Source organism: Borostomias antarcticus (assembly GCF_949987555.1).
Source record: "Borostomias antarcticus genome assembly, chromosome: 28".
Taxonomy (NCBI): domain Eukaryota; kingdom Metazoa; phylum Chordata; class Actinopteri; order Stomiiformes; family Stomiidae; genus Borostomias; species Borostomias antarcticus.
This window is the reverse complement of record NC_140261.1, coordinates 4,075,590-4,094,740: the sequence shown is the minus strand read 5'-3', so window position 1 is coordinate 4,094,740 and position 19,151 is coordinate 4,075,590. Positions and strand designations below refer to the sequence as shown.

General features: G+C 45.2%; 1 protein-coding gene across 1 annotated transcript in view; it reads right to left on the bottom strand.

The window, feature by feature from the left end:
* diaph2 (diaphanous-related formin 2) overlaps window positions 1–19,151 on the bottom strand; it is a gene marked incomplete at its 3' end in the record, with an annotated part of 387,717 nt that overhangs the window by 277,923 nt on the left and 90,643 nt on the right. Inside the window, exon 6 of the mRNA XM_084459450.1 lies at window positions 3,664–3,803. Within this exon, the coding sequence (XP_084315576.1) occupies window positions 3,664–3,803 (140 nt within the window). The remainder of the gene's footprint in view (window positions 1–3,663; window positions 3,804–19,151) is intronic.

The following is a 19,151-nucleotide window of genomic DNA, read 5'->3' as shown; positions in this document are numbered from 1 at the left end:
GAAGAGGAGCACGAGGAGATAGGTGCGTCCATGCTGTTGTGCTCCTCCTCCCCCTCCCTCCTCGCTGGCGTGCCGGGGTGCCGTTCTCCCCGGCTAGGTCTGGCCTTCCGTAGGAGGCAGAGGCGCCGCTGAGCGGCTCTCCCTCCCTCTCTCCCTCGCTCCCCGGCCGCGAGTTCAGCGCTTTAAAAACACCCAGAGGGCGTCGCTGGCCTCCCGGGCCCCCTTGGCGCCGGCTGGCTCTTCGCCGAGTGGAGCGAGCTCACATGAGCACCCGGCGCAAGCTGGGCCGAACTCTACTACTGTGCAGCCTCGGGAGAGAGAGTGATGTGTACTCCAACCAGCAGGATTCACACTGGTTTGCCTTGATTAATGGTTGCACAGACAATAGGTAGACCGTGTCAACATAGGCCTGGTTACAGTGGCTTGCTGATTAGATAAAGCCACACAATTAGAGTGCAATTTAGCATAATTAAGGCAAAGGCTTGGGAGATAAACTCCAGGGAGAGTCTCTCTCTCTCTCTCTCTCTCTATATATATATATATTATCTGAAGGTAGCTTGAAAGCAAAAATGTTGCTGTCTACCTTTTTTTCGGCCACTGCTCAACCATGAAAAGAGAGACAGAGAGAGAGAGAGAGAGAGACACAGAGAGACACAGAGAGACACAGAGAGAGAGAGAGAGAGAGAGAGAGAGAGATGGGTTGGGGGAGTAAGCTCAAAAGATCTATGAATTGCTTGGGAGTGCAGAGCACGTCTGTTGTTGTAGCTGCGGGTCTTCCTACTGAGACCACACCAAAGCCTATTGGTTTTCTCCAGCGGTCGGGATGCAGGAATAATGCCAGCTGTAGCCACCAGATCAAATGACTGCTCTGCCGGGGCTACAGACAGGTCCTCTCTCCGAGCACGGAGGGTCCACATAAAGGAATAGCTGTCACTCATGTGATAACCACTTTATATGCACCATTCATTGATTCACATTAAAGGACAGGTTCGGAATTTAGCGTTATACGCCATGTTATTTAAGTTAAGGTTATTTACCATCATACACAATGGCCGATATCAGTTTTGTGAGACGGTGCACTCTCGAGGTATAGCCCGTCGCCGCTAACACACTCGATGGATCCATAGGTGATTAGACAAAATCGTGTATATTGTACATCGTATTGTATATTGTGTAGCTGACATAGTCAATAAGCAAGACGAAGGCAACACATTATTATTGAAGCTGCTACCGGGACTTTTTTACCCTCGACAAGATCCAGAGTTACTGTAGCAAATCACTTCCTCTTTTTTGCTGTCACTTTTAAGGAAGCGTAGCAACGAGAGATGGTTTGTAGACGCGATCGATTGAAATGTAGCTAAATGTGAAATGTGGCTAAACATTGTAGCCTATCAGCACTGTTTCTAACTAACGTTAGTCAGCTATTCCCGTTGTAAAACAGCCTTGATCGCGCCTCAGATTTAGCTGCTATATAACGAAAAACATTTGCTTTGGTAATTGACAAATCGTGTTTGATGGTTACTGTAACAGGCTATAGGTTAGGCTATCATCAACCTAGCGTAATGCTTTGCGGACATTGTAGCTAAATCTGTCGATGGAAAAAATATATGTTTTAGCAGATATCTTAAGTTAAATCATGATTGAACTAGCTATCGGTATTTTTTTATTATATGTGTGGTAATTATTAAGTTTGACTAATTTATGATGTAGCTAGCTAACTAAAATTAGCCCAAGTTGGCAGCTGTCGGTCAGCGATGAGAGACGGAACTCCAGGGGTGCATCAGTCGGCTGTGATCCTTGACAGTACCAGCTTATGTTATGTCTGAATACAATCCAACGGCTATTTCCCAATAAAGAATCCCTCCTGTGCATAAGCAACACCACAAGATGGTGGAATGACGCCAACTGTATTCAGATTACATTTCTTTAGGGGGTTTTGATCCGGCAGATTCCTTTAGGGGTGTGGCTATCCCAAGTGAGTAATGAATTTGGGGCATGGTTATTATATTCATGAGTCATAAATTGGGAATTTTCTAAACCGGTTGAAAACAGGATGAGAAATGGAACATTGCAACTTCTCCAAAAACGGACCAACTACTTTAATCATGTGTCTTCAAAGCCATCTAGTGCAAATAAAATATAAAAACCCTGAAAACTTGAAAATCACGATATTAGTCCTTTAAGGAACATCTCCGACAGTAGTCTGGTAAATAATTGAGAGTCTTTGCCGTCACTGAGGATTACTTTGTGCTGTTGGGACCAAATTAAATTTGGAGATCTCTATCTATGAGATAGAGAGAGAGAGAGAGAGAGAGAGAGAGAGGCCCAGAACTTTGTGGAGTTGAAAAGGCTTCCCAATGCTGGGTGGCAATTATGATTGAGTGAGGGGGTATTCAAAGCTGGTTAGGAGAACTGACAGAAACGTGAACTTGTCTTAAGTAGAACATTACATATAATCAAAACATTAAGAAATTTTGCGCTCAAGCTTTTTATGGCATTGGGGATGTGTGGGGGGGGATGGATATCAAAGGCCTCATGCGGTTGAGCTGAGGGAGAGGGTTGTGTGCTTATTAAAGGGATAGTGTGCTATTTTGGACATTAAGCCCTATTTGTGGTCTGCCTACAATGAACCTGAAACATAGGGACCATAATTTCACTGATCGCTCTCGCTGGGCTACAATGGAAGTCAATGGGGTATACGTAAATGCGTTGAAAAACTATGATACAGTACGTGTGCTTTTCTGAGACAGGAAGCACAGGGTATAATCTAACCAGTCTCAGTGTGCTCTCCTGTGAAATTTATCACAATCCGAATATTTTTAGGTGTTCAGCATGACTTGCACATGGTCCTCGGTGGGAACCGTGAAAACAAGCACCAGGGGAATGCTTATGTTCAAGCCATGCCAAACATGTAAAAACATTTGGATTGCGATTCACAGGAGAGCATACTGAGACTGGTAAGATTACATCCTGTGCTTCCCATCCTGGAAAGCCACTTCATCATAGTTTTTCCAACGCATTTTCATATGCCCCATTGACTTCCATTGTAGTCCAGTGAGAGCCTGCATAAAAACTGCAGTTAGCTCAATATTGGAACGATCAGTGAAGTTATGATCTCTAGATTTCAGGTTCATGATAGACAGACCACGAATAGGGCTAAATGTCCAAAATAGCACCTTACCCCTTTAAGGTTTCAGAAAACAATGTGGCTTTCTGATGTGGAATTTTCCGGATGGAAAATGGACTTACCTATCTATTAGAGCCTAATGAATAGAGGGGTGAGTTGTGACAGCTTAGATTCCCACTCAGCTCCCCCTGACTACAGAGCTGCTTCTCTCCTTGTGCCAGCGTCACTGCTGGCTGCTGGCTTGTTTCACAGGCTATGCTACAGGCTATTCTTCAACCGAACCCATTGCTCCCCTATGCGACTCCAGCCAAAGAGATCTCTTGACATGCATCCCAATTAGCACCGGAAGGAGCCCTGTAGGCCAACTTGTTAAAACTGCTCTAAGTCGATCTGGCCTGGATAGGGTATAACTTTCCGGGGAAAGTTGAACTTTTAAGTCCAGTTCCGTTCAATGGGAAGTTTAGTGGACTAATAGAACCACATCAGCTGGATGGAGAAGAGTGGAGTTTCCCCTGAAGCTGAGCGAGGCGACCGACCTGACAGGGTTGCTGGTGAGGGACACCCGTAGAGACTCCAGACAGTTGAGCAGCTTGTCCTCGGTGATGCCGGAGCGCAGCTCGTGGACGTACTCCTGGGAAGACAGCGTACACTCGTGCTTGCTGTTCCTCAACCCGCCCTGCAATGACAGAACACACACAAAACTAAACCATCAGTACTGTACAAGTCGGGAACTTGATTAAACTTAATTGAACAATAAATCCACAAAAAATATACATATTGCGCTATACAAATAAAGCTTTGTTTGATTGATTGATTGATTGATATTGACGTTGTATCAAATACATTATTATAGATTAAGCATGACAGAATCATTCAATATCTTTAGAATTGTTCTGGATATACAGTGCATCATATGTTATTCTTAATGTACATACTGTAGGGAAAGAGCAATACTGCCTGAGTGAGAGTTAGAGATGGGAATGTCTTGGGATGGGTCTCGTCCAAATCCAATCAAACTTTATTTGTATAGCGCATTTCATACACAGAGGCAAAACAGTGCGGTTTACGGAGAGCAATGGGGATTCCAGAGGGAAGCAAAAAAAAAACAGTTTCACTCGGGGGCCAGAAAGGTGAGCGGTAAAAATTCTTCCCTGACCTCTCTCAACGAGAATATCGAGCAAGCTACTGGAAAACGTTTGTCTATTGGCTAGGAACATTTACACAGCAATGAACATGGGCTAAATACTTCATAGGAGAGACGCAACTATCAGTAGAGTATACAGATAGAGATGTTGCCTACATGGTCGGCCATTATGTGTTAGATGACCACTTCCCTTTACCCCCTCAATCAGCCAAGACTGATTAGGAGTAAGACGCTCTAATGAGTTGATATTTCATATGGATTACCATCGGCTTAATCTGAGATGGAAGTTAGAACAGAGAGGTCTGGATCAGATGCTGGTTCACTGCTTCACAACACTCTGCAAATCTCCAAAGTCAACATGCATCAAGCTGTCCATTTTTATTTTTTTTATCAAGCTGTATCTAATCTCACTTGTATCTGACATACCGTTATGAGAAATACGATTATGATTAAGAATATGTGGATAAAATTCACATCAAAGAAAAAAAAAGCAGGAAAGGACAAGTCAACAGCTCACAAGTGAGCCAGTTACAGATAAGCTAAGTACCGAATGAATGGTTGCACAGGAGGAGAACATATCAGGGTGAAAGACACCGTATTAGCTACGGTAGGAACACCTCGACTGCAGTGAATTTATCTTTGATGCTTCTAGGTCCGAGGTTCACCACCAAGCAAGCTGCACTAATAGGCAGTTTGGGAGTAATAAAACAGATTATTTTATCTGGAGAGAACAGAAGTCGGACTGTTTATACTGCAAGGTGGCAAAAAAATAAAATCAATCTGCCACTATAATGATAGAGAGTTGTTTGGTGAGGTTACACCAATGCTCATGATCTTATTTTTTACAACAGTGAAAGGATGAACATAGTGGGTGTCAGTTCATAAAAAAGCATGGTTTTTCACTATAAGAATGTAAGAATCTGTCAATAACTTGAATTTATTTTGAACTCCAGTACAGGGAAAATTCTGCACGCTTACCACACCTCAAGCTCTTCCCTCAGTAAATCCCCCAGGCGCCATATCTCACTTGAACGTCCCTCTGTGAGGTTGCTGAGCCCTTTTTACAAAAGTAAAGATTTGATGGCAAGTTCAAAATGAGGGGCACTTACACATACAGTACATTATCCCCATCCACCCCGCCTCACCCCTCTCTCTGTTTGATCCTGCAGAACTCCTACATCAGCTCTCCCCGGCAATCACACATTCCCTCAGTCCTTCATGTCACTCTGCTTTCTTCTCTCCCGGTCTCACTACAGACGACCACTTTACTCATGGCTCCCCTTGTGCTGGGAGTGCACGGGGCGCCGATGTGACTGGACATGTTCCTACCTCGCTGATAGTGGTTTATTGAGGGACTTGGAAAGGTGATGCTCCTTATCATCAGTCTTTCTGTATCTTGGTGCTGCCAGGACACTGCAACGCCATCTCTCTTACCTCACTGGTGTCACTATCTCACCCCATGCATGGCTCTTGCTAGCAAAATGTCCTATTTTTTATTTAGACCCAATACAAGTATTTCTTCAACTTCAAAGCATTGCACCTCACCACTTTGACTTTGCCCTGGATATAAATGTAAGCTAGGTAGTACCTGACAAACGACACTGGCAAAGGTTCAACATTTCTATTTTCTGGTACTTGACTAGTTCACTTCCTCTCCAGTGTGTTGTTCGTGAGCTAGCCTAGCTAACTGTTTCAAATGCATTCAATGTTCTTAAAATCTTAAGTTGTTTGGGGTCTGAAAAGTATGGTAACACATCAGGCTGCTGACAGACTACACATATGTCTGTTTCAGGCTTTGTCAGCAAAAATAAATGGACAGATGTGTCCCATCTTAGAATATATTAAATGCATTTTCCTAAAAAATTAAAAATTCCCCCCTTCCGGCAACTCCCATCTGACTGACCACCACTCTGACCAGAATATCTGAATCTCTGATTTCACTATCTGCTGACCTTTACCTCTGGAAACCAAAGACAGAAACCATAATAAGCTGCTTAATGACTCTGGCCCAGATCAATCCTGTGGGATGATATGAACATTACACCAGCGCAGCACCACCAATCACAAGGGCAGTGATACCCGCTGGCTACTGGGTAATTGAGTTTCCCCTTCAGGCCACGGGGAAACGGTCACCATAAGCAAATGGTCAAAAGAGACCCCAGAGACGAAGGAGGAGGGAAAGGAAGAGGGCTAGAGGGTCGAGACTGGAGACGAGGGAATGAAAGAGTGCCTACAGGAGAGGAGGAAGAAGGAGGAGGAGGGGGAGGAAGAGAGAGAAAGCGCGTAGGAGAGAGAGAGAGATGAGAGAAAGAGAGAGATGGAAAAGAAGAAGAGAGGAAAAAAAAAGAGAAAGATGGGGGCATGCCAATGTGGACAGTGGAGGACAGACGACGCCTTTTGACCACAGCCAGGAGCCTCATCTCCTGTTCTTATTGAATCCCGTATTTGTCGATAACAGTATTTCCTGCCAAAGAAAATAGTACTGGGAGCAATTACTCCAGCGAACCTGTCAATTTCATTTTGGAGGAAACAGGGGACATAGCGTCTCTTTCCCTCTCCCTCTCTCTCCCTCTCTCTCCCTCTCTCTCTCTCTCTCTCTCTCCCTCTCTCTCTCTCTCTCTCTCTCTCATTTGAGAGTGAGGGAGCGGGGTGCCTGCTGCAGGGTTGGGGTTGGAGACAGCCCGTACCTCCACATGTCATCTCCACCTGTAATGAGACAATAACAAGCTGGCAGCCTCCACACAGCTCTCCACACACTCAGGAAGAGTGATTGATACATTATTCAGCTTCTTTGTCAGCTCACTAGAAAGCACACAACGATGTGTCTGGGACACTCACACTCTCTCTCACTCTCTCTCTCGATCTGCCTGTCTCCTCCTCTGTCTCGTATCGTATGTGTGCTGGAGGGGCATAATTAGGTGGTGAAGGAGGTAGATGATAGTGCTGAACACATCGCCGGCTCATTTATCGCAGTATGAGGTCGCCGGAGTAGAATGATCCTGTTAAATGACGGCCTGCAAAGGCAGTGTCATCTGCCTAATCAGATAACCTGTCACTGGCATGAACGCACCTATTGTGTGTGCATAGTATGTTGGCATGTGTGTACAGGTGTGACCTAATAGAATACAGCACCAAGCAGAGTGAGGAGACTTCTCAAGAGCTGATTTCATAGCGCGCGGTTTGGATTTAAGACTTTTGAAGGAATGGATGTACAGAAGATTCAAGGGAGAGGAGATGGCCAAACTGAGAACGGAGAACCAGTACTGAGGAACAATGGTAATCAAAAGCATAATAATGAAGTAGAAAGGCACTCAGAGAGCCAGACCTCCATCTAATGATGCATGTCATCAGCATGTGTTGCATTAGGGTACCGATACTTCGGCCATAAATGTGACAGGAGCTGCTGTTTTGTGCCTCATGTCATGTTTTTTATGTTTTTGGGGGGGGAAAGTGCAGTTTGTAAGCTTTCAAATGGTGTGTCATAATTTGAAAACTGACAATTGCTGAAGAAAATATGCTTATTTGAATGTTGGTAGATCTAAAATCAGCAAGCTGAGAAATCCTCCTCAAAGATGTTGAGCTTTTCACACCTCAGACAGATAATGGGGGTGGGAATAAAACAAGCCTATTTTGCAAACAGATTAATAGTATTAAGTGCTGTTACAAATGTTATTTATTATATTGTTTGTCTTCTTCAAAAGGTCTAGTTTCGTAATATGACAAAAAAATAATAATATCAACAACATTTAATCTTTCAACGCTAAAACCTTTTTGATTTTGTGCAAAAGGGGCGCTGCTTATATGAGGCACATCACACTGACATACTCACAAATGTAAAAAAAAATATCCTGGTGGTGCATCAGCTGGGGTTGGCTGAAGGGGTGATCTCCAACTCAGCTCCCTGATGCATCTCTGCTACCTAGCTAGCTAGCTAAATATGTCATCTAACTATCAATGGGCATAACTAGTTAATTCAGTTGATCTTCGCCATCATGCCATAATTAAATTATTTCAGTACTAATAACCGCAAAATTGCTAGGTAGCTAGCTAGCTGAATCAATCCTTCCCAGTGTTGTGTCTTCTCGATAAAAGACCGTTAATTACTCTTTCGTTTACTTTATTGGTCTTATAACCATGTTACAGCCTTTAAAGTGAACAGGTGCCGGCTCTCTATCCGCAACCCTGACTGACACTGAACCACATCCACTCCAATCAGGCGCGTAACCAATCACATTCCAGAACACACATAACTTTGTACACACATGTATTATTCATACACTACACCCAGCATGCTATGTGGTCTGATCTATCTGGCAATGGTAACGAAAGTAGAACAGAATCTGTGGATCCGCCTCGTGGTTCGGATTCGATCCAAAATGTAAAGGGTTCTTCTTTGGCCCGTGCTACGCCCCTCCACCGCGTTTCATGGAAAACGATCTGGTATTTAGAAATTAGTAAGTAAAAGTTACTAATCCTGCTGGGTAACTAATGAACAAACAAACAACTATTTAGTAGCACCGAATGCATAACCTCCTCCCCCGGACTTGGTCCTGGTCAGAGGTTAACATCAAATGACCTATTCTTTGTGATTAAAAACAATACAATATTAGCAATTAGTGCACATCAAGCAGTATCAAACGCAAGTGGCTGGAATTATCGTAAGCCTTAATTTCTTGCTCATTAGAGGTTGACTGGTAGACTTGCAAACACACACACACACAAACTCACAACATAAACACACATATCTTGTGTAACTCAAAGTTTGGTCGTGTCCCTCCTCGGGTTCGAAAGGTCAGTTGAGAACACGGATCAGTTGAGATACTCGCCGCCTGGACTGTGAGCCTCCCACTGCCTACTAAAGGACAGAGCCCTGCTGCCAGCGGATAAGATGTTTCATCTGTCCGGGGAGCTGCTCTCCCTGCTCAGCGGGTGATTTCACACCAGGACCTATGGCCACACTCTCTCTATCCACTTCTGAGAGAACGGTGTCCCTCTGGGGGAAGGCTTTTCAAGGCTGAGAGACGGGGAGCAGGAGTGATGGAGGGAGGAAGGGAATGAAAGCTCACTTGAGGTGCCGTAGCTGTCCAAAGACAAAATAATGCACACCCCCCTGAGGGTGGGCGGCTCTCGTTTAGTGTTCTTCTCAGCCAAACCTGGCAGCAGAGAGGAGCTGCGTGGTCCATCTGCCCACAGTGACCATCATCAAACCAGACTGCCCAGCCACAAAGCCCCGCTCTTCTCACAAAACCACGAGGAACCGTGAAGAAACTGACATACGCTGACCAGAGAGAGAGAGAGAGAGAAGAAGAAGAAGAAGAAGAAGAAGAAGAAGAAGAAGAAGAAGAAGAAGAAGAAGAAGAAGAAGAGGAAGAAGATGAACAACAACAACGGTTCAACCAAGGGAGCACTTGAAAATAAAACATGCGCTCCTGGATGGGAGCCAAATCACGACTCTGTGTGTGACCGTGTCTATATGGGTGTCTAGCTGTTGATTACAGGTTCCAAAGACCCCCCCTTCCCCCCCAATATACAAACACAGCCTGCAATGCTGTGTAATATCAGTCTAATAACACAGAGTCAGGATCCAAGATGGCGCCGCTGATGGCAGCCTCAGGGAGCTGGTGTGCCTTGTTTTGCACCCATATTTTTGCACTGCCCTGTCTTGCTTTTGCAACCAGTCTATTGTTGTCCGGAACAAATTCCTAGGACGTGTGTGTGAAAACCTACCTGGCCCAAATGTTCTGATTCTGATTCAGAAGGTGTGTAACACTGACGGTGTGCATGGGAGACGTCTGGATAGAGGGTGGACCTAGTAGGAGCTGGTTGAGGGCGAGATGCTTCGACAGCCAGGACAAACAAACAGGGGGTAGGAGAGATATTGTGTCTGTTTTGTACTGGTTTGCATTTCTCAGGGGACTGTGTTCCTCTAAACATTTTTTTTTTTAAATATGTAAATAAAAAGAAGGGAGGCTGTGGCAACAGGTTTTAAACATGTGCATGACAAGGAGGGAGAGTTTCTGTCGGCTGTGGCAGAATCTGCCTCTGCGGGCCGGTCAGCACCATGGACAGCGCCTCACGCTGCAGCACGAGTGTTGTCGTCTATGGGACATACCCTCCCTTACCCCACTCACCTCGGCGGCGAGAACCCACCACCTGTGGCCCATCAGCTGATTGCAGCAAGGGAGACAAAAGGAGGACATTTTGTACAAATGTAAGTACAAATAGAACTCCCATTATAAGCGTACTGCTAGAGTGCCTGCTATGTCTGTCTATGTCTGCTGTGTCCTGACTGGAGTGATTGTACTGTGATGAATGTCCAAACCTTCAACAACCTGTAGAGGCAGATGTAGCTAACTGCACAGATCCTCATTATCATCAGGGACGTGCACAGATAGACACGAGGTGGTGCTAGAGCACCTGCCCTTTGCCCTCTGGACAAGGCAAGTGCCCTTTAGAAAGTTACGTTAAAAAAAAATATATATGTATTTTCTTTACAGTGTAGGCCTACTGTATGTGGCCCATGGTGACATCGATCAATTCTCGATTAAAAGCGTGTAATAATAATGAGCCAAAATGCATAGTAATTTTGCCAGCCCCCCCGCACACACCCGTGCCCCTCTCCTCCCCTCCCCTCCCCTCCCCTCCCTCTCTTCCTTTGTCAACGCTAAACGCGAAAAGCGACACAAACGGAGGCGCGCTGCAGCAGCACTGCACACACAGCTCCTCTACACACACAGCCCTTTCCCCATCCAGAGTGCCGAGTGATGACAGCTAACCAGCCAGGTAACACATAAACCAAACAAGTGTATTGTTTGCCCCCTAAGCCTCAGTTGCCAAACTATAACTTGCATTTATTTGTCTCTGTTGTGAAGTAAGTCTCATACAGCGCCAAACAGCTGAGCCTCAATTAGCCGACTGCCCACCTGCTTAACAAACTAGACGCTAGTCATAATCAATTAATAGATTTAACGTAATGATGACCACCACACGACCAATGTCAGTAGAATTTGTTGTTGGTACAGAATGTGAAGCTATCAGTATACTTAAGCTGAATATTTAGTATTATGTAGTAATCTTAACCAAGTCTCACATCCCCCCCCCCCCCCCCCCAAAAAAAAATGTCTGTGCACACCACTGTTTATCATTTGCATCAAAGACAATGTTCTGTCCGCTTTCCAAAGACATCCTTGGTGCTTGTAACAGCTCACTATTTCTCACTATTTCATACAAGGTGAAAAAAAAAAAAGGTTTGACTTTTTCTCCCAACAGAACGAGATATGTGGGCCCACCTCAGAATGTAAATTATGTTTCGTCTGTGAGTCAAAGTTGGTTTGAAGATCCCCTGTGTGCTGAGGCCAAATCTCCCTGGACAAAGGTTGAGAAATGGTGGTGTTTACCTCTTTGAGGCGCCCAATCTCCTCTGCGTCTGACATGCTCAGTCTGACCCCAGCCAGATAGCCCGACAGGAGCGCCAGACAAATACACACAAACCCCTCTGGTCGTCTCTGACAGCCAATCGCTGACTCACAAATAACAGTATGCAGGACCTTGACCCCAGTAAACACACACAACCGCCCCCCGCACACACACATCATTAAACACGTAGAAGCATGCACGCACACCCACACACATACAGTACAGTACTGTACACACATGAAGACAAGCACACACACTCACCCCCTCACCCCCCCCCTTGCTGGCTCTGCCCCAGACACCGACAGTGACTGCGGAACAAATGGTGCCACGTCAGCGAGCCTCACTGGCTTACATAAACCCACAGAGACCTGACCCACAGCAAAGCATCATCAATGATGTCTCTAATAGTATCTGAAAGACCTCAGGAACGATATTGAACACTGCAGAGGGAGTGCTGGGCCGAGCCGGAATATTACCATTACTCACAGCCTGATCTTATCAGAAAAGTCCTTCACTTGGCATTCAGTCTAAGTTTGGTCAAGTTCACTCAAGACTTCCTAAAGTCACTGTGAAAATACCCCAATACCCAAGGGATGAGGGCAACGTCAGCACTTCTGTCCACTTGCAAAAAAGGAGAAAAACAAACAAACTTGGAGGCCGCTCTAAATGGGACTGGGAGGTTTGAACCCCGCTCTAAATGGGACTGGGAGGTTTGAACCTGCTCTAAATGGGACTGGGAGGTTTGAACCCCGCTCTAAATGGGACTGGGAGGTTTGAATCCCGCTCTAAATGGGACTGGGAGGTTTGAACCTTCTCTAAATGGGACTGGGAGGTTTGAACCTGCTCTAAATGGGACTGGGAGGTTTGAACCTTCTCCAAATGGGACTGGGAGGTTTGAACCTGCTCTAAATGGGACTGGGAGGTTTGAACCTGCTCTAAATGGGACTGGGAGGTTAGAACCTGCTCTAAATGGGACTGGGAGGTTTGAACCTGCTCTAAATGGGACTGGGAGGTTTGAACCAGCTCTAAATGGGACTGGGAGGTTTGAACCTGCTCTAAATGGGACTGGGAGGTTTGAACCTGCTCTAAATGGGACTGGGAGGTTTGAACCTGCTCTAAATGGGACTGGGAGGTTTGAACCTGCTCTAAATGGGACTGGGAGGTTTGAACCTGCTCTAAATGGGACTGTGAGGTTTGAACCCCGCTCTAAATGGGACTGGATGGTTTGAACCTGCTCTAAATGGGACTGGGATGTTTGAACCTGCTCTAAATAAAACATGATTTGAGCAATGTGAATACAAGATGACCTTCAAGAGCAAATCCTGCAGAGCATGGATTATTTAAGAAGAGTTACTGCTAAGAGAACGTTATGTGAATGTATGCGAGTCATTAACTGTATGTATATTTATCTGTATCACTGCATGCACAGCCATGTAAGACGAGGGAGTTCAGTGGGATAGTAGTGGGAATGAACGGTGGGAGGGTTGAAAATGAGCGCCTTAACGGATGTATGCATGTACGAATGTTGTATGTAGCTGTTTGTTGTATGTTTTTATTCTTTCATGTTGGACCCCTGTGAAAACAAGATGAGATATACATCTCACAGGGCTATCCATTAATAAACTTATATTACTTAAACTTTAACTTAAGCATGGAGAGATGACAGGACAAAACCCTGACCTGTTCTTAATAACTTGAGGCTGTTTATTAATAAATAAAATAAAATGTTTACTAATAAATAAAATAAAATGTGTTGCCGCAATAAGCATAGCAAATTAATATATAAATAAAATATTTGCACATCAAAGTCCTAAAAAACTATTTCTGCATTGCGCTTGGAGAGGCAAGCAGATGCCCTGTTGTTGGAGAAGACAGATTGCATGCTGTAACACACTCTGAGACAATTATCTTAGAGTGTAAAAGAGCATACTGATCAATGGAATGATGATGTCTGTGAACATGTTCTGGTCTTGATTGCTATATCATGGAAAATAAAAAAATAAAAAATAAAAATCATTCTAGCCCAATGGTAAAAACCTAAAATGGAGGAAGTATTTTGTCACTTAAGATCCAATCCTATGATTCAATCTTACTTTTTAAAATGTTCTATTGTACACGATTTCTTATATATATCTTATTTTTATTGTTTTATCTTCCATCTTATTTTCCCTGCTTATAGTTTAATGTTTGTCTATTTTTATGTGAACCACTATGCATGTAATTTCCCTGTTGTAAAGTACTTTGAGCTGCATTTTTTTGTATGAAAGGAGCCTGCATTTTTTGTATGAATGGAGCAATACAAATAAAATTGTATTATTATGATTATGATTATTATTAGTACTGAAAAAAAGAAACTCCCTGGTTTTAACAGACCACATCTGGCTTCAAAGTTGTTCAGGGACACTTCAGCATTCAGCGAGAGCACAGGGAAGGCGGTAATGTTTCCGTGCTTATTTATTCAGCTTATTTATTCATATGTTTGTTAGCAGGATGAAGCAAGAACTACAGTACCAGGCTGATTTTCATTAAAATCGGTGGAGGTTTAAGCCCACAGCGCACATGTGGCTAAGATGTATACTTAGCTAAGCTAGCTAAGTATACAGTACATCTACACAGCTCCATACTATGTTAATAACACTAACGTTATGTCTTGTCTAATCATAATGGACGCCAGGCATGATATGCTAATGGCAGCTAACAGAATGATGCCACCATCCAGAGTCTCTCGCTAGCTAACTACTATAGTAACATTTCTAAGATACTGTTAATTTATCCCTAATGAACATACGTTCAAATCAAGACTGAGGCAAAAGCAAAATAAAACCCAGCAAAGAAGATCTGCAGGGCTGAGAACTGATTTGCACAGGAGACATGTCAGTTGGTCCCTCAGTTCCCCTGGTATTGTACTCCCACAGCAGCTGTCTGGCCGGCGCCGTGGGGGGAAATATATTACAAATGTAACAGAACATCCTGAAGTGTGATTTGGTGGATTACATTGTGAGAATGTAGTATTTACAATGCAAAACGGCATTGTCAATGTTCTGTGGCTCATGACTGGCCTGCTGCCAGTGACGTGGGAAAAATGAAGTTAACTGAATGCTAAGAGAAGGATCAGCTTTCCTCTTCTAGTCGCTAAAACCATCTGCTGAGAGAGAGAAAGAGAGAGAGAAATAAAAACAACACTTTGGATCAGGACCTTGCCTTGCACTATTGAGTTCTATGTGTGTACAGTACAGTATATATCCACTTCCTCTGCTCTGACTGGCTTATCTTAACCTCCGTCTACACTATGGACCAAAACACTACACACATGTACAGGCAAGGATGCACCAACACACACACACACACACACACACACACACACACACACACAGACAATTATATCCATCTTGTTCTATGCTAACAAAGCCTTGCCTTTTCTTAATACTTCCTATACAGTACCTTCAAATCTTCAACTGTCTTAAATCTACTTTTCCATTGAGGGCTTGGAACAAAAGTAAGTGACATCTTGGGCAGAAATTAGTTTACTATTAACTATTGCATTTTTTGTTTGCTATTCTTGCACTTTGCCTTCAGCACTAGATTATGCATAGACACTTATTTTAGAAAGGAAATGCACTTGTGAGTTCTGGCAAAAAGTAGTGCAGTACATTGGCTTTTCCTACGTTAAATGCAAGTCTCTTTAGATAAAAGCATCCTATATGACTGTAATGTAATGTAATTTTAAAGGTCTTCGTGAGATCTATCAAATGGTAAAAGAATGAGGTCAGTATTTTACTTTTTGAAATAAAGTCTGAAAACGTAAAAGGTGAAAGTGAAAACCTTCATGAGTTTGGTGTATAATAGGCTACTGTAATTACACTAGCCTGGCACACAAAAGGAGCAAGCGCAGGTCAAGTGCATTTACACCTTTAGTGGTGAATTCTGATCGTTTGATGGTGAGGAAATGGCTGTATAATGGACGTAGTATTAAATGATAAATCTGAAAACAAAATATTGATCAAATGCCATGCTAGCTACAGTAGCTAGTTCCCCTATAATTGTACTGGGGCGCCAGGTCCACAGTCTTGCAAAAAAACTGTTTTTCTATGCAACAAATAGCAGACTTTTAGATCGCTAACGTTTTTAGCATAAGTCAACGGAGAAGAGAGATGCTAGCGGCCAGGAAGGAAGGAGGCCTTACTTTCATGGGGTTATGAATTTAGTAATATAATAACTAATGGTATAAAAATGTAGTAAATAGTCTGTTTTGTTATTTTGTTGTTAATGATGATTAAAACATTTGAGACTTATTTTGGCTTGTTACTCTGTACCAGCATGCCACTCCTGTGGACAAGCTTCCCATCCTTGCAGGCATCCACAGCACGTCTCGCCTGCCGGGCCGTGGAGCCTAACCACCTGCTCCACGACAGCCTCGCTGCAACAGCAGAGCCCCCCCGGCGTCTCAAGTCGAGACACCCTTTTGTCCCTGCGGCACGGGATCTCCTGCAGCAATGCAGAGATCTTAACATCAGTGAGGCAGGATGGGCGGACCACACCTGGCGTGCGGAGTGGGAGGCCAACACCTCCAGTTTCATCCCGGCCGCCGGTCCTTCCCCTACCGGGATGTTCTTACCCAGACCGGCGTGGGTGAGGCTTAACCGTCTCCGGACCGGCATCGGACGCTTCGACTCAATGCACAGAATGGGGGAGATGGGGCTTGGCGTCCTGTGCAGCATGTGAGTGTGGCAGCGAGGCACAAACCGCAGACCCCGTCATCCAGGACTGTCCGATAGCCCATAACGAACGCACACCCAACTGAATGTGTGGCCTGACAGTCGTGGATGACAAAACGGTGAAGTGTTATTATCTTTTAAAATACAGTATGAATTCCTTCAAGCTTAATCTCTATAAAAGTATTGATTGCTGAAATATGTTGTTTTTGATTAAAGAAATACAATCTATGAAAAGCTTGTTTTTGCTCTCCTGTAAAGTTCAGAAAATGTCCTTTACGCCCCTTTTGAAGGTTCTTTAATCAACACTTCAAATTAAGAGCCAATTATCGTCAGACAAGAGGGACTGCTGTCAACTGAATGGGGACAATTCTGCCTGGTGTGTGTGCATGTGTGTGTGTGTGTGTGTGTGTGTGTGTGTGTGTGTGTGTGTGTGTGTGTGTGTGTGTGTGTGTGTGTGTGTGGTGTAGAGGAATCCTCCTCTAGCTATGTCCCAGTGCTCTGCAGGACTCCTGTCTGCACTGAATCTAAATGACACCTCGATAAAGACAGCAGCAGATGCCAGCTAGCTAGCACATATACCTCTCTCTCCCTGGGTAAGGGAGAAAGAGAGAGCGATAAGTCATTCAAAGTCTCACAACCTCCCACTACAGATCCTGCGTTACAGCTTCAGGCACCAGAGTCAGCAACTCAATATGAAAACCACCACTTGTGGAATACCACAATTTTAGTGTGAAAAATGGAAGGTTTTAGAACAGATGGTCGACGCCATACCTGGAAATAAGTGCTTCACATGACAGGTGACGGTTAACAGGCAGGTGTCTTCTGAGACGCATCCTTCCTCCATCCTGCCTGGCCTGGCTTCCTGATCCTGATCACATGAGCTCACATTCTGTCTCTCTCCGCAGATCAGTCTGGTCACGCTCCCATTCGGACTGATTTCCACCCGGCAGATATTTGCCGGGCCAATCACAAACGTTTATCTACTATGGGGCGAGTTTGATACAATGACTGTAACCACTTGATACGATGATACCCAGACTAACCCACGTTTCATTGCTCTGATTGGTTGTAGATCTATCCAATTGCGTCCCAGAGGCATTTTGGTCTGCGACCACTCATAGCGCCCCTTGGGAACCGAAAAGAGACGTTCCAAACCCTTCGCATTTTTGCACACACACCTCAAATTGTCGGGGAGAGATGGATTTTCCTCCCAGCTACCACAACTAAATAATGCGCGCCCACGCTAACCAAGCTGTAAGAAGCCGTCTCTTTCCAGCTCTAATGCAGTGGGGCCCCTCCTTCCGCCAATCAGCTCGAAAGGTCAGTTGAGCGGCTGGGTGTGGTGTTAAAAGGTCAGTTGGGCGGCTGGGTGTGGTGTTAAAAGGTCAGTTGGGCGGCTGGGTGTGGTGGTGAAGGGTCCGGAGGGAGGAACCACGCCGCTTGCCACGCAAACTGTCAAAACGCAAAGCAGTTTTTCTGTGCGCATATTTACACAAGCGGCGAATGTTTGGGGGATAAACAAGCAGCCGGTTTACAGTAAAAGGTAAGAAGTCACTGTGGATCTAATTTAGGCCTAGCCGTAGCGCAGGCTGCATTGATTGCATTGTGAGGGCCTAATGAACTCTCCCCCTCTCCTGCGCGGGGAATGCTCGGAGGACCGGCTGATCTACAGTAGCAATTCAAAGTTTGGCAAAGGGCAAGGAGGGAAAATAAAGCAGGCAATAAATGAGCCAGGGTAGTGATGGTGTTCTCCTGCATGCGCTCTCTCTCTCTCTCTCTCTCTCTCTCTCTCTCCCTCCCTCTCTCTCTGACCTTCTCTGTAGAGGGCTAGCCCAGATAAAACATAGATAAAATCCGTGAGCACGAGATCTGAGTAACCGGTGGCACAAACTCTTTCTTGTATGTATTTATTTCTCTCTCTCTCTCCCCAGAGAGAACGCCCCCCCCCCCCCCCCCTCCCACCCCACAGGCAGCGTAAACAAGACCCCGGTCACCCCTTTCGTAGACCTCGAATGAGACGCCGCTGCTCGGACTCGCGTCCGTACGTACACTGGCGTGAACGAGACGTGATCCGCCTAGCGAGCGGGGAGCGGCGTGTCCGGCCCGGCCCGCGTCTGTGAGCCCGGGAGCGGGCCACGGAGCTGGAGAGACGGAGGCGGGAACTGGGCCGGGGTAGACGGTGGCGTGGCGGAGACGGCAGCGCTGTCCCGTCCTCCTCGCGCGGCCCCCGAGGACAGATGCTGATGGCGAGCGCTGGCATGATTTATGACTAAAGGGATTCCTAGGAGACCTGGAGACAGGCCAAGCCAGGTGCAGATTGGCTTGTTTGTCTGGCTGTGTGTGTGTGTGTGTGTGTGTGTGTGTGTGTGTGTGTGTGTGTGGGTGTGTACCTGGAACAAGCTCAGTCAGGCATGGACTCCAAGCTACTGTCTGGACCCATTTACAATCCTGTCTAAGGGTCACTATCCTGCTTTCTAAACACGCAGCGTGCGTGCGTGCCTCACACGTTAAAAAAAACCCAACCCCCTCCTCTTCCAATCAACTCTGATTGGACGCGTTCAGCCTGAGATCTCGGAAAACAAAAGCTGTTTCATCTGGTATCCGCATCATTTACGCTGCACCCAACCAGGGGCCCGAGTCGGCTCAATAGCGCTAGAGAAAGCTATTCATCACTGCGTCTGTGGCCCGCACCGCCTCACAACAGATTGAGAGATCTTTAACTCCCCTTAAATGGAGCCTCCGAAGTTGA